The sequence below is a fragment of the Oryctolagus cuniculus genome, chromosome 4 (assembly GCF_964237555.1).
Source record: "Oryctolagus cuniculus chromosome 4, mOryCun1.1, whole genome shotgun sequence".
In the NCBI taxonomy this organism is placed as follows: Eukaryota; Metazoa; Chordata; class Mammalia; order Lagomorpha; family Leporidae; genus Oryctolagus; species Oryctolagus cuniculus.
Genome location: NC_091435.1, coordinates 140,329,965 through 140,344,710, shown reverse-complemented (window position 1 = coordinate 140,344,710; position 14,746 = coordinate 140,329,965). Strand labels below are relative to the sequence as shown.

At 40.5% G+C, this 14,746-nt stretch overlaps 1 protein-coding gene across 5 annotated transcripts in view; it reads left to right on the top strand.

Annotated features, from left to right (window-relative positions):
- The window catches only part of RASA2 (RAS p21 protein activator 2), a 125,879-nt gene that overhangs the window by 17,995 nt on the left and 93,138 nt on the right, over positions 1 to 14,746 (top strand). For 3 of the 5 annotated variants that reach the window (XM_070072739.1, XM_070072737.1, XM_070072736.1), the window contains exon 2: positions 10,913 to 11,030. The exons of the other annotated variants lie outside the window; for them this stretch is intronic. In XM_070072739.1, the coding sequence (XP_069928840.1) occupies positions 10,954 to 11,030 (77 nt within the window). In that variant the 5' untranslated portion in view covers positions 10,913 to 10,953. The remainder of the gene's footprint in view (positions 1 to 10,912; positions 11,031 to 14,746) is intronic. 5 annotated transcript variants of the gene reach the window in all.

The window sequence follows — 14,746 nt, the reverse complement described above, 5'->3', positions numbered from 1 at the left end:
CAGAAGATGGCCCAAGTTGTTGGGCCCCTGCACCTATTTGGGAGACTGGGAAGAAGCACCTGGCTACTGGCTTTGGATAGGTGCAGCTCTGGGCGTTGCGGCCATTTGGGGAGTGAACCAACGGACGGAAGACTTTTCTATCTGCCCCCCCCCCCCCCCCCCCCGCTGTCTGTAACACTACCTCTCAAATAAATAAATGAAAATCTTTTAAAAAAAAATAAGCTTACATCAAATAGAAAAAAGAAACTTATGCAAGGACTTCAAAAAGTTGGTGGGAAAATAGAACTAAAAGATAAGTTTATTTTGTTGCAAAACAACTTTGAAACCCATGTGTAGTTTTTTTGTAATATATAAATGTCTCATGATCTCATATGCATGAATTTCAAAAATTCTTTACACCAGAAATTTATCTTTCAATTCCATTTGCACAAACTTTTTCAACAGTCCTCATCTATGCAGTTTTATAGTTTGTAATATGGTATTAGAACCTTTTTTTTTTTTTTTAAGATTTTTATTTTATTTGAGAGGTAGAGTTATAGAGAGAAGAAACCAGGAGCCAGGAGCTTCTTTTCAGCTCTCCTGTGCCGGTGCAGGGTCCCAAGCTCTTGGGCGGTCTTCCACTGCTTTCCCAGGCCAGAAGCAGAGACTGGATCAGAAGAGAAGCAGCCAGGACATGAACCAATGCCCATATGGGATGCTGGCACTGCAGGCAGAGGCTTAGCCTACTGTGCTACAGCACCGGCCCCAGAATGTTTTTTCTTAAACATTTATTTATTTGATAAAGACCAGGGAAGAGGGGAGAGAAGGATCAGTATCTGCTTGTTCACTCCCCAAATGGTAGCAACAGCCAAGACAAGAACCAGGAACTCCACTGGAGTCTGCCACATGGGTGGCAGGGGCCCACATAGTTGGGCCATCATCCACTACCTTCCCAAGTGTGTTATCCAGAAGCTGAATCAGAGGCAGATTAGTTGAACTCAAACTAGTTCTCCAATAAGGGGAGCTGGCATCACAAATGGTGAATTAACCTACTGTGTCCCTAGAACCTTATTTTTGCCCATGCCAGAGTTATATATGTATACATTCGTAGTTTTTGGTAGATATTTCATTATCTGTTTTTGGCTACTTATGATGTTAAGAGTTAGTCCCTTCCCTCAAGAAGTTTACAGTTCTTTGAAGAGACATAGAGTTTATAGTTCAGTGAAGAAACAACCAAGTCTCTTTGCTTGCTTCCTTCTTTTCTTTGCTACTTCAGAATGTTAGAGTCTTGAGGCTTAGTTTTCAAATTTCTTCTCTCTCCATATTTATTCCCCTGTAATCTTAGATAGTCTCAAGATTTTGTAAGTATTGTGTACTTGCTGATGATTATTAAATTCAATCTCTAGCCATAACTCTGTCCTCTTATATCTGTACTTGGAAACATCTTAGACAGTATGCCCAGGATAAGCTCTTGAACCTTTTCCCCAATAAGAGACTCTTCCTTCTGGAAGTGACATTTCTATTCACAGCTGTTCAGTCCAAAACTTTTGAAGAAGTCGTCCTGACCCCTCTTTCTCTCTTTTTTATACCCTGCATATAAAATGTCAGTACATCCTGTTGGCTCTGTTTTCAACACGTGTGCCCGATTGACCACTTCTCTCTATCTCTAATCCAGATTATTTCATTAGCTGCTTACCTACTCTGCTGCTTCCACCTTTCACAGTGATTCTTCTAAAACAGAAGTTAGATCATGCTATTCTTAAGCTTAGAATACTTTGGTAGCTTCCTATCTGTCTGTCTCTCTCTGTCTTCTCTCTCTGCCACACACACACACACAAGCCTAAGACTTTCTAGTGACCTACATAACCCCCCATTTAACCTGTCTCCTTCCTAACTCCCATCCCATTTCCATCCTGTCCCCACTTTACTTACTACCTTAAGTCCATACTGGTCTCCTTGCTATTCCTTAAGTACCTTCAACGTGCCAGACTGTCCTGTTTCCAGGCCTTTGTGTGTTTTATTTGTTGTGTCTGTTCATCTCTTTGCCTAGATGCTTAACTTTTAGCCTAAATGACTTCCTTCAGGTTTCTGCTTAAATATCTTAGTAGAAAGGCCTTCCCTGATTCCTTGTGTAAAATAATGTTGTTCTCTTCCCTGTCTCTGTCCTCTCTTACCTTGCTTTTTTAATTCCATGGTAGTAAATATATATTTACTTTACAGTTTATGATGTTTGTCTCATGTCTAAAGTATACAGGAATTCCATGTGGACAGAAATCTGTTTTTATTCACTGTTATCCTCAGCATTTAGAATAGTGCCTGGCATGTTGTAGGCATTCAATAAATATTTTTTAATGAAATACAGCAAATGCAAAACAGTACAATCACTATACTAGAATGTGTATAAGGTGCAGGAGGAAGAGTCACGTGACTTGACCATCTAGGACTTGAGGGACAACTTTAAAAACAAAAATGGTCTTGGGGCCAGTGCTGTGGCGCAGTGGGTTAAAGCCCCAGCCTGCAGTGCCGGCATCCCATATGGGTACCAGTTCGAGTCCTGGCTGCTCCACTTCTGATCCAGCTCTCTGCTATGGCCTGGGAAAGCAGCAGAAGATGGCCCAAGTCCTTGGGCCTCTTCACCCTCGTGGGAGACCTGGAAGAGGCTCCTGGCTACTGGCTTGGGAGCAGCTCAGCTCTGGCCGTTGAAGTCATTTGGGGAGTGAAGCAGCAGATGGAAGACCTCTCTCTCTGGCTCTGGCTCTGCCTCTTTCTGTAACTCTGTCTTTCAAATAAATAAAATAAATCTTTTTAAAAAAAGAAGTCAACATTAAAAAAAAAAAAAAAAGATGGTCTTAGGCAGAGGCAGGAGAAAACACAGTGTATTTAAAGAACCAAAAATAGAATACCACTGGAGCATTCCATGTAGTGGTAAAGATTTAAGCAGATGTCCTGAACATGTGATAGATGTGCCAGAAAAGAAATTTTAGTTTTTTTCCTGCAAAGTGAGCAGGTCGTGTGGAGATGTTGAAGACTTTTGAGGTGATATATATATGAGGGCACTTCACAAAGTTCATGGAAAATGAAATTAAAAGATAAGTTTATTTTGGTGCAATTTTTTTGGAAATCAGTGCAGTTTTATCATAAGATGCATTTTTATGAACTTTTTGAAGGCTCTTTGCATCAAAATAAACTTACTTTTAGATTTCATTTTCCACAAACTTTTTTTATTTTTAATTTTTTATTTACTTTTGTTTTAAAGATTTATTTATTTATTTGAAAGGCAGAGTTACAGGGAGAGAAGTAGAGATACATAGAGAGAGAGGTCTTTCATCTGCTGATTCATTCCTCAAATGGTCGCAATGGCTAGGGCTGGGCCAGGCCGAAGCCAGGAACTTCATCTGGGTCTCCCACATGGGTGTAGGAGTGCCCAAATACTTGGGCCATCTTCTACTTTCCTGGGTGCATCAGCAGGGAACTGAATGGGAAGTGGAGCAGCTGAAGCTGAACCAGTACCCATATGGGATACTGGCATTCTGGGCAGTGGCTTAACCTGCTATGCCATAACTCAGGTCCCTCCATAAACTTTTTGAAGTTGTGTGTGTATGTGTGTGTGTGTATACATGTATTAGAAAGGTAACTTGGGCAACAGTGTAAAGGATGTGGATCAAAGCTTAACAGTGTTTTACTTATGTTTAAGATATGTATGAAGTGGAAAAACAATTGCTGTCACACGTGAGAAAGAGAATATTACATTTCATGGCAGGGCAAACCATTGCTGTGTAGTTTGAATGTGTTCTTGGCCTACTTGGAGTTTATTTGTAAAAGCGAAGAAATGCCTAAAGAGGATTATTCTGTTCATCATCATCATCATCATCTTTTTTTCTTTTTAAGATTTATTTATTTATTTATTTGAGAGTCAGAGATACAGGGAGTGAGAGGGAGAGAGAGAGAGAGAGAGAGAGGTTTTCCAACCACTGGTTCACTTCCCAAATGGCTGCAACAGCTGGAGCTGGGCCAAAGTCAGGAGCCAGGAGCTACACCTGAGTCTCCCATGTGGCTGCAGGGACCAAGCACTTGGGCCATCTTCCACTGCTTTCCTAGGCCATCCCAGGAAGCTGGGTTACAAGTGGAGCAGATTCAAGTGGAGCAGCCGGGTATTGAACTGGCACCCATTTGGGATGCTGGTGCTGCAGGTGGAGGCTTAACCTACTGTGCCACAGCACTGGCCCCTAGCGGAGGAGACTTTTTAAAAAATTAGTTAATGTTATAAGTTGTAATGTAAACTAGAAAAGTGCTTTAGAACTACCAGTTACGAATTCAACAAGAAAAGGTGGTGTTGCAGATTAAAGGAAGTTGTACTTGAATGCCAGCCTTTTTTCTTTCATAGAGGAAATATTGTTTGTCAGTGATCAGCCTTCTGATCTTGATTCTTTGTTGAAGGAAATAGTGACAGCTATAAATATAATCTACATGATTTGCTTATAAGACATATAAGCAAATATAGAGCTGCCTTTGTTGAACAAATATTTGATTTGCATATTGCAGTATCCTGACATGCATAGCATTTTTGTGAAGGATGAGCTTTAAAAACATTTATTAATTTTATTCAAATGCCAGTAAAAGTCATTTTCATTGTTTCAAATTTCTTTTTTTTTTTTTTTTTTTTTTAAGATTTATTTATTTGAAAGAGTTACAGAGAGAAAGGGAGAAACAGAGATAGATACCTTCCATCTGATGATTCACTCCCCAAGTGGCTGCAACTGTCAGAGTTAGGCCAGGCCGAAGTCAGGAGCCAGGAGCTTCTTCCAGGTCTCCCATGTGGGTAGCAGGGGCCCAAGCACATGGGACATCTTCTGATGTTTTCCCAAGTTCATTAACAGGGAGCTGGATCGGAAGTGGAACAGCTGGGACATGAGCTGGTGCCCATATGGGATGTCAGCACTGCAGGCTGCTGCTTAACCTGCTGTGCCACAGTGCCACATTATGTCAGCTTTCTTGCTCAAGTGTCATATCTCAATGTATTGAATATCTTAAATACTTTAGTCTGAATACTTTCAGGTCAGTTTACAAATATAAATTATAAATTTAATGATAGGATGGAGGAACCCAGAATGATGTACATGATTTGAAATGTTAAAAATTTTGTATCCCCAAATTCATGAAAATGTAATATTCTTAAAATACATATTTTTAAAAGGACATCCAAATGCTACAGCAGAAAATGAAGAAATATTTTCTAAAGGCAGATGCAACTGTACATAGAGTTAAGATGCTTTTGTCTCCATTTCCCAAGTTGAAGTATTTACCTTTTGAGTGTGCTACATTGTCAACTCACTGAGGAACAATAGAAGTAGTTTTCAGTTGAAAATTGTTTCATCATTTCTGAGGCCGTATTTGATCCAGATAGCCACATTTAGCTGACAGATTTACAAAACTCTGTTGATCAGTAATATGAGATAAGGTTTTCTAATTTGTTAGAAACAAGGGATTTCTAACAAAAAGTCTGCTGTATCAATTCCAGCAGAGATTTTGTAAAAGATTTTAAGTGGCTTAAAGAATTGCTGGAAAGAATGAAAAAACATTTTGGATTAACTGTTCAGGAATGACATTCAAAAGCCACTCTGCAGCTGTACTAAGAGAGTTACCACCTCGTAGGATCAGGAAGGCCCCTGCAGAATTGGGAAGCTGTAATTTAGCTGCTTGTCTTAGAACCTTGCCATCTGTACTGTGAGTGGGAATCTGCTGCTATTAGGAAATAGCTATCAGCAAGCAGCCATCCTCATCAGTAAACTGTTGTCAGTGCTGCTGGCTCTAAATCTAAGCCATACTTGCCACACTTGTACTGCAGAATGTGTGCTTTACACCTCCCTTCTTAATATTCATAAAAACCCGTGACAGAATTGACTACCAGGACTTTTGCAAATGTTTGCGCAGAATGGGAATATCTCCATGACAGTGTGTGGTAGTGGAAGCAACCTAAACTCAATATCCCTTCTCTTCTTTTGTCCTCCAGACTTCAAGTGAGTGCATCTGATTGGTAGAATTTAAATCACATCCCAGCCCTACCTATTAGAGAGGCCTAGAAGCATAATTTTTAGCTTTGTATTCTTTGCAGTACAAGAAAGCATACACTAAAGGAGGTTGAAATGGATGTTTAGCATTAATCCTCCAAATCTACAGATGTAGATAGAACCTGATTCTCCTGGAGGCTGGCCTTCGTTCAATGAACTGCAGATAGTTTGAGAAAAATTATAATATTATCAAACAGTGTTGATAAATTGTTTTTAATATATTTTTATTGTTTATAATATCACATTAAAAAAAGATTTATTTATTTGAGAGGCAGAGAGGTCTTTTATCTGTTGGTTCACTCACCAGATGGCTGCAAATGCCAGAACTATGCTGATCCGAAGCCAGGGATTAGGAGCTTCTTCCAGGTCTCCCATGTGGGTGCAGGAGCCCAAGGAGTTGAGCCATCTTCTACTGCTTTCCCAGGCCATAGTGGAGAGCTGTATTGGGAGTGGAGCAGCCAGGACTAGAACCGGTGTGCATATGGGATCCTTGCAGCTCTGGCCTTTGTGGCCATCTAGGGAGTGAACCAGCGGATGAAAGACTTCTGTCTCTGCCTCTGCCTCTCTGTGACTCTGCCTTTCAAATAAATCAATAAATCTTAAAAAAAAAAAAAAAAAACCCTAAAATTAATCCTCCACTTCCATGATAAAATGAGTGGGCTGTGGGTGGAAAGTCTCCTTACATTTAAGATGCGGTTAGAGGATGAAAAGCCTAAAAGAGGGATTAAAAGAATGATTTGAGTGGGTTACTTATACTGAGGAATGGTCAGTGTTGTCAGGTGCTAAAGAGTGGTCAAATAAGGTGCGAAGTGAAAAGCAATCATTTGATTTGTAGTACTTAATGTTATTAGTGTTCTTAAGGGTCTAAACAGGAAGTAAGATCTGGAGCCGAATTGTTACGACTGTGAGTTGAAGGGAAGGATTGGAGGCAGAGATTATAGAGTAAGTTTTGAAGAAGCTTGAGTTTTAAGGGGCAGTTGATTTGTTTCCCACCAGTGCACATGCTTATATATTAGAATTGGGTCTGCCCTTTGCAAATATCTAATGTGAGCAAGTACAATCTTCCAGAGATCTTCACTTTCGTCTTTGTGTAGCTTGATGTCAAGTATGCTTTTAACACATTGTTTTCTGCTTTGAAATACAATATGTATACCATTACTTTTATTATGTCTCTGACCATTAGTTATCTAACATTTGATTTATGTTATTTCTAAAAAAGTGTCAATGAATTCCTGCTGTAGTTTGGAGTTGTAGTTTAAAGTCCTGAATCCAGACCTAAGCAGCATTTTTGTATGATTAGTTGGTGAGCTGGGCATTGATTAGATGAATTAACTTTTTAGAAAATATTTGTTTTATTTATTTGAAAAGCAGAGTGACAGGGTAGTGGTTGGAAAAGAATCTCCCATCCATTGGTTCACTACCCAAATGGCCTCAACGGCCTGGGCTGGGCCAGGCCAGGCTGAAGCAGGAGCACAGAACTCTATCCAGGTCTCCTTTGTAGGTGTCAGGGGCCTAAGTACTTGAACCATCCTCCACTGCTTTTCTGGGTGCATTAGCAAGGAGTTGGATCTGAAGCAGAGCAGCTGGAACTCAGCTGGCACTCTGATATGGGATGCTGGCATTGCAAACTGCAGCCTAACTTGCTCTACCACCATGCCAGCCACAAGGTGAATTAACTTTTAATGTAGTTTGACTTGAATTTGAATCAGTAATGGAATTCAAAAGTACAGATTATTGTGACTAGTTGGCTACATTTTTGTATTAACAGAACCTAAATTTTGATTTATTACAAGTAAATATTTGATAATCTCAAGTTTATTTGATTCCACCCACAAAATAACCCTATATTTCTCTCTTAAAAGGGGGCAGAATGGTAGACTATGTTTTCTCAAAACTTCCTGTGTGAAAGAAACAAGAGCATGTTCAGTGGACAGTGCTAGAACATTTTTATTATGGTCTACTTCCAAATTCTTTTATAATCCAGGTCCATAGAGTGTGGTGACCTAGTTATTTTGTTTGTTTGTTTGTTTAGGCCCTCTGTATTATACAGAGGGGCGATGTCAAAGAATATGGAAAGGCTGAAAAAGAAGAATGAATATAGAATTGCTGGACAGTGTTGTGGAGTGTGGTGGAGGGATTGGGGTAGAGAGAGCATAGGTAGATGAATGAGCTTTGGAAAACAAGAGGGACACCTAGTATGTAGAAAAAAAGGAGAATGGGTAGATACAGATTCAGATATACAAGTGTATTTTTTCTGTTAGGGAACTGGTTTATTTTTAAGGACTAACTCATCTAACTCACGTTAGACAATTTTGGAGTCATTTAGAAGGTTAGGTGACTTGGTATAATCATAAATTTGTTTTTTCTGTTTAAGTGGTAATTGTATTTTTTTCCTGATCTCTAAATGATAGAGGTAATAACAATGACTATCTTATTGGTGCCTTTACATTCTTTTTCTTATTTTAATTGTTATACTCTGTTTACTGAACTTTTTTTATAAGTGTTTCTTAAGTGTATAATAGACTTCTTTAAATATTAAGAAATCTTAAATTTTATAGTAAGTAAATGGAAAGACACTTGAATTTGTCTTATCCAAATCTTCATGAGGAAAGCTGTGCTTACTGATTTGCATGAAGTCATATAGCTGCTTAATAGCAGAAGTAAGATGAAAAACATCGGTTTTGTGATTCTTAGGATAATGTTCATTTCCTTAAACTGCCTTGCTTTTCTAGCTTAGTACACTGATACCTGATTTCAGCATCCACACTTTGGTGTGACCTTTTAGCCCAGGGATATTTCCCAATAATTTTTAAGGTAGACTTACTGAATCTTTAATATTCATTCCACCAAAAATTGCTTCTCAAATGTGTACTGTACAATAACCACTATTTTAGATTTTTGGGGAGCAAGAAGTTCCCAGGACTTAAGAATGTGGGAACTGGAAAATAAACATTTAAGTAAAAAGTAACAGTTTAGGTAGTTATGAATGCTGTCGAGGAAACAAAACACCAATAAATTATGTCAGCAGGGTTATCTATGTTAGAGTAATCAGAGAAGATTTCTCTGGGGAAGTGACATTTGAGCTGAGACCCAAGTGAGAAAGCTGCTGGCCATGTGAGGATGCTGGGGTGGAGTGTTTTAGACAGAAGTCCTAAGTGTGAACAAGTAGGGCATGATTGAGGAAAGAAAGTGAACCATCGGGAGAGTAGGAGAAAGCTCAGAGGACAGTAGGTCTGTGTGAACTGTAGTATAGAAGTGGGATTTTATTCCAAGTGAAATGGTGTGGTATTGGAGCAGGGGCATGACTGACCTGGACAATATCACACTACCTGATGGAGAATGGATTGTAGGAGGGGCCGTAGGAAACAGAGACACCAGTTAGGAAGCTGTCTCATTTGTCCAAATGAGCAGTCATTGGACTTGTTAATACTGAGTGAAGGCAAGGGAAGTAGTGATATTTGGAATTTATTTACAGATATGCTGGGTTTCCTGATAGGTGTGGGAGAAAGGAGATAGTGGAAGGATGGTGAGAGTGAGAGAAGATGGTGGTAGACTAGGGAAGAACCATGTTTTAAGGGAGGAGATCAGATGATTTGTCTGGGACTTGTTAAATTTTGGATGCCTACTGATTATCAAGGAGGTAGGTGAAGATTCATTCATATCTAGTATTTTGGGGAGGTCAGGCCTAGAGATGCAGATCTGGGAGGCATCAACATTAACATCATACACTGCAGGTGTTCAGGTGAAGAAGAGAATGTGGTCCAGATCTGAGCCTCATGGCATTGCAGCATGTAGAGGTGAGGAGAAGAGCGGTCAGAAGAGTGCCAACAAGGTAGGAGGAAAACAGGAGAATACCATGTTGTGGAAGCCAAGAGAAGAGCACGTTAAATGGTGCTGCAGGGTCAGGTATGAAGAAGACATAGAAATGACTGGTGAGGTGCCAGCCCTGGAGTACAGCAAGTTAAGTGCTACCTGCGATATAGGCATCTCATTTGAATGCCAGTTAGAGTCCTGTCTGCTCCACTTCAGATCCAGCTTCCGGTTAGTGTGCCTGAGAAAGCATTAGAAGATGGCCCAAGTTCTTGGGCTTCTGTGACCCATGTTGGAGACCTGGAGTTCCAGACTCCTGGCTTATTCCTGGTCCAGCCCAGCTGTTGTGGCCATTTGATGAGAGAACCAGCAGAAGGAAATTCTTTCCCTGTCCCTCCCTCTCTATCTCTGTAACTCTTTCAAGTAAATAAATAAATCTTAAGAGAAATGATTGTTGGATGTGGCAATAGGGAAAGCATTAGTGACCTCAGCTAGAGTTGTTTGAGTGTCGTTGTGGGGTCAGAAGCTTATGGAGAGGACCAAAGAATGAATGGAAAGTGAGAAATGAGGTTGGTGACCAGAGATGGTGCTCTTGAGAAGGGAGTGTAGAAATGGAGTGATAACAAGAAGGAGGTGATCAAGTCAAGGGAGCTTTTGTTTTTTCTGTTTGTTTACATTTTTAAAATTGGGAAATTCCCATGCTTGCTTATGTGCTGATGGGAAGTATCCACTAGAGAGGAAAACTAATGCTGACTCAGGAAAGAGGAATTAATAAGAATGAAGTCTTGAAGTGGAGCTGGTGGGATGGGGTTGCCCTTTCCTGGGAGTAGGAATGCAGTAATGTGGTGTGATGTCACATGTCTCTTGACACACAGCTTTTCCCTTCAGTCGTACCAGTTTGCTTTAGATCAGGTCCATCTTTTTGTAATCACTAGTGTTTTTTCTTTTTTTAATGTGCTCCATGTAGTATGTTATTTGAGATTGAGTTCATTCTGTAAGGCTTAGCATAAAAAGCTGGTAATAGTTAACACCAATTTAAATTTTTGTGCCAACAGGTGAAGCGAAAAATTTATTGCCATATCTTGGACCCAACAAAATGAGAGATTGTTTCTGTACTATAAATTTGGACCAGGAAGAAGTTTATCGTACCCAAGTTGTTGAGAAATCTTTAAGGTTGGTTAAAAAAATTGGTAAATTATCCCTTTTATTATATATATTGATTGATAAATTTTATGCGTTTTTGAGATTGTAACCAAAAAGACTTTTCCTCATCTGAAACTTTGATATTCTCAATTTGTTTTTAGAATTCCAGGATCTGAGTTTGAGGCAGCCTGAATGTTCATCAAGCTAAACTGACCACCTCGTACTTGCTTCCTTCTGACAGTAGCTTTGACCAGTGGTCATCTGGCGTTTGCTTAGTAATATTCCAGTGACTAAGAAGTTCACCACCTCTTAAGCAGCTTATTCAGTCTTTGAGCTGTTGTGTCTCTTGGAAAGCTCCTATATTTAGTTGGTTAATGTTTTAAAAAAAGGAGAACCTATGTGCCAGTAACTCTGGATTCTATTACTTCATATATCCACGGGGACAACATAGATGCAGTACTTCCTTTCATGTGGCTTTTCATTGCCTCAAAATGTATCTTCCTCTTAGTTGCAAATTCCTTGGATTTCTAGAGGACAAGTATAGTTCATCTTTCACATGACACTCTATCAGGTTTTTGAAAAGAGCTATCATATTGCCTCAGTCTGTTCTCTAGGCTAAATTTTACCCATTTATTTGAACTTTCCTCAAAGTACATCATTATTTTATTTCTCTAAATAATAAATTACTAAAAGTCCATACAAATAACTTAACTTAGTGGTACATTTTCAGGTAATGAATTTGTAGGTAGAATTCTTACCTTTGAAAGTGTAATTGCAGTTGAAAATGTCATGGTAAATTTTAATTTGTGAACTTGAAATGTGCCACCTCTGCCCTCTAGCATGGTTTGTGGACATGCTTCTTGTGCAGAGCTGTGCTAGAAGGATGCAGGACACAAGCACAGGGTGTTGTTGGAAAATTGGCATGTGGTGGATAGAATATTGAGTGACTTGTTCCAGGGATCTGATTTTTTTTTTTTTTTTTTTTTTTTTTTTGACAGAAAGAGTTAGGCAGTGAGGGAGAGAGACAGAGAGAAAGGTCTTCCTTCCACTGGTTCACCTCCCAAATGGCTGTTACGGCCGGAACTATGCCAATCTGAAGCCAGGAGCCAGGTGCTTCCTCCTGGTCTCCCATGCGGGTGCAGGGGCCCAAGCACTTGGGCCATCCTCCACTGCCTTCCCGGGCCACAGCAGAGAGCTGGACTGGAAGAGGAGCAACTGGGACTAGAACCCGGCACCCATATGAGATGCTGGCACCACAGGCGGAGGATTAACCAAGTGAGCCACCGCGCCAGCCCCAGATTTTGTTTTAAGTTTATTTTTATTTGAAAGGCAGAATGGCAAAGAGGGATGAACAGAAAGAGAGTTCTTCCATTCGCTGATTGACTTCCCAAATACCCGCAACAGCAAGGGCTGGGTGAGGCTAAAGCCAGGAGCCCAGAACTCTGTGTCTCCCATGTGGGTGAGAGGAACTCTAACACTTGCTGCCTCCCAGTGTCTGCATTAACAGGATGCTGAATCAGAAGCAAAATTGTGACTTAATTCCAGGCACTGCAGTTTGGGATGTGGGTTTCCCAAGCGGCAGCCTAACCTGATGAACCACAATGCCTGCTTCAGGAATCTGGTTTTTGATGTGTGTGTGTGTGTGTGTATCTTTTTTTTCTATACACTTGCCTTTTTTTCTGCTAAAGTTTCATTTTATGTCTTTATTTTCAAGTTTTGTAATTTTGAATGTCAGTATAGTTCTTCATAGGACAGGTAGTATATATAACACTGGAAATACTTTAGTAATACTGAGCATCTTTAGTCAGCTGTCCCTGTTTTATTAGAATTTTCATGACTATTTGTATTGATAAATTTATAAATATGTAATTTACATTTATAAATGATGAAACTGAGTCACTAACAGGCTGAAGAATTTATCATATAATTAAGTTAGAAGCAAAAATTGGGGACCTTAAGCATTTAAATCTCTATTTGTTGCTTTTATGTACACTGATTCTATATTATATAGTATTCAGTAAACAAAACTTAATAACTGTAAGTTGACTCCTCCCCATTCCTCCTACCCTCCCTGTCTCTATTACAATTTTTTAAAAATATTTATTTATTTGAAAAAGGCAGAGTTAGGAGGAGAAACAGAGATATCTTACATCTACTGACTCACTTCCGAAATGGCTGCAAATCTGAGGCTGGGCCAGGCCAAAGCCTGGAGCTAGGAGCTTCTTCCTGGTCTCCCACATAGGTGTAGGGGCCCAAGGACTTAGGCCATCTTCTGCTGCTTTCCCAGGTGCATTAGCAAGGAGCTGGATCAGAAGTGAAACAGCTGGGACTCGATCTGGTGCCTAAATGGGGTTTTGGTGCTACAGGGCCATGGCTTAACCTGCTATGCCACAATGGCAGCCCCTCTACTATAATTTTTTTTTTTTTTTTTTTTTTGGACAGGCACAGTGGACAGTGAGAGAGAGAGAGAGAAAGAGAGAAAGGTCTTCCTTTGCTGTTGGTTCACCCTCCAATGGCCACCGCGGCCAGTGCACAGCGCTGATCCTAAGGCAGGAGCCAGGTGCTTCTCCTGGTTTCCCATGGGGTGCAGGGCCCAAGCACTTGGGCCATCCTCCACTGCACTCCCTGGCCACAGCAGAGAGCTGGCCTGGAAGAGGGGCAACCGGGACAGAATCCAGTGCCCCGACCGGGACTAGAACCCGGTGTGCTGGCGCTGCAGGCAGAGGATTAGCCTAGTGAGCCACGGCGCCGGCCTCTACTGTAATTTTTAAAAGAAGGGGAGAGATGTTTGGCCTGGTGGTTGGGTCACAGGTTGGGTCACAGTTTGAGACACCTGAATCCAATTCGGTAGTTCTTTGTTTTGATGCCATATAGGTGGCTTCTGACTCCAGTTTCCTGCTGATGCAGATCTTGTGAAGCAGACATGATGGTTTCCATGACTGGATTCCTGCCATCCATGTGGGCTTGATTTCCACCTGGCCCCAGCTGTCACAGGCATTTGGGGGATGAACCAGCAAATGGGAGTTCTCTCTCTTTCTCAAATAATTTTTTAAACCTCAATTTGTTCCTTTATTGTACAGTTATTCTGTATTACACAGTAATCAGTGATAAACAGAACTAACTAGTAATTTCTATAAGTTAAATATTTGTGATAGTTTCTAAAATATAAGCTTATAAATGTGTAAGTAAAATTAGCATATCATTTCTTTTTTTTCTCTTGCCTTTCTGAGTATTTGTGCTGGGAAAACAATAAAACCAGTTTTATTTTTCTAGATGCATAGCAGCTTGTAAATTATTTTAAGGCCAGCTGTAATTAGATTAGATGCTGTTGGATTCTGGGAGCAGCCCCTTCCCCTACCCCCAATGTTTTCCCTTATGTAATGGAGTGAAAGAATCAATCTCTTTTTTAAGATTGATTGATTGATTGATTTGAAAGGCAGAATTATAGAGAGAAAGAGGAAGACACAGAGATCTACTGGTTCACTGCCCAAATGGCTGCAACAGCAGGGGCTGGGCTGGGCTGAAGCCAGGAGCTTATTGTGAGTCTCGTGTGTGTGTTAGCTCGTGTGTGAGCAGGGACCTAAGCACCTGGGCTGTTCTCTGCTGCTTTCCCAGGCCATCAGCAAGGAGCTGGATGGAAAGTGGAGCAGTCAGGACTGCAACCGGTGCCCATGTAGGATGCTGGCTTCATAGGCAGCAACTTAACCTGCTACACCACAATGCTGGCCCAAGTGAAACAATCTGTA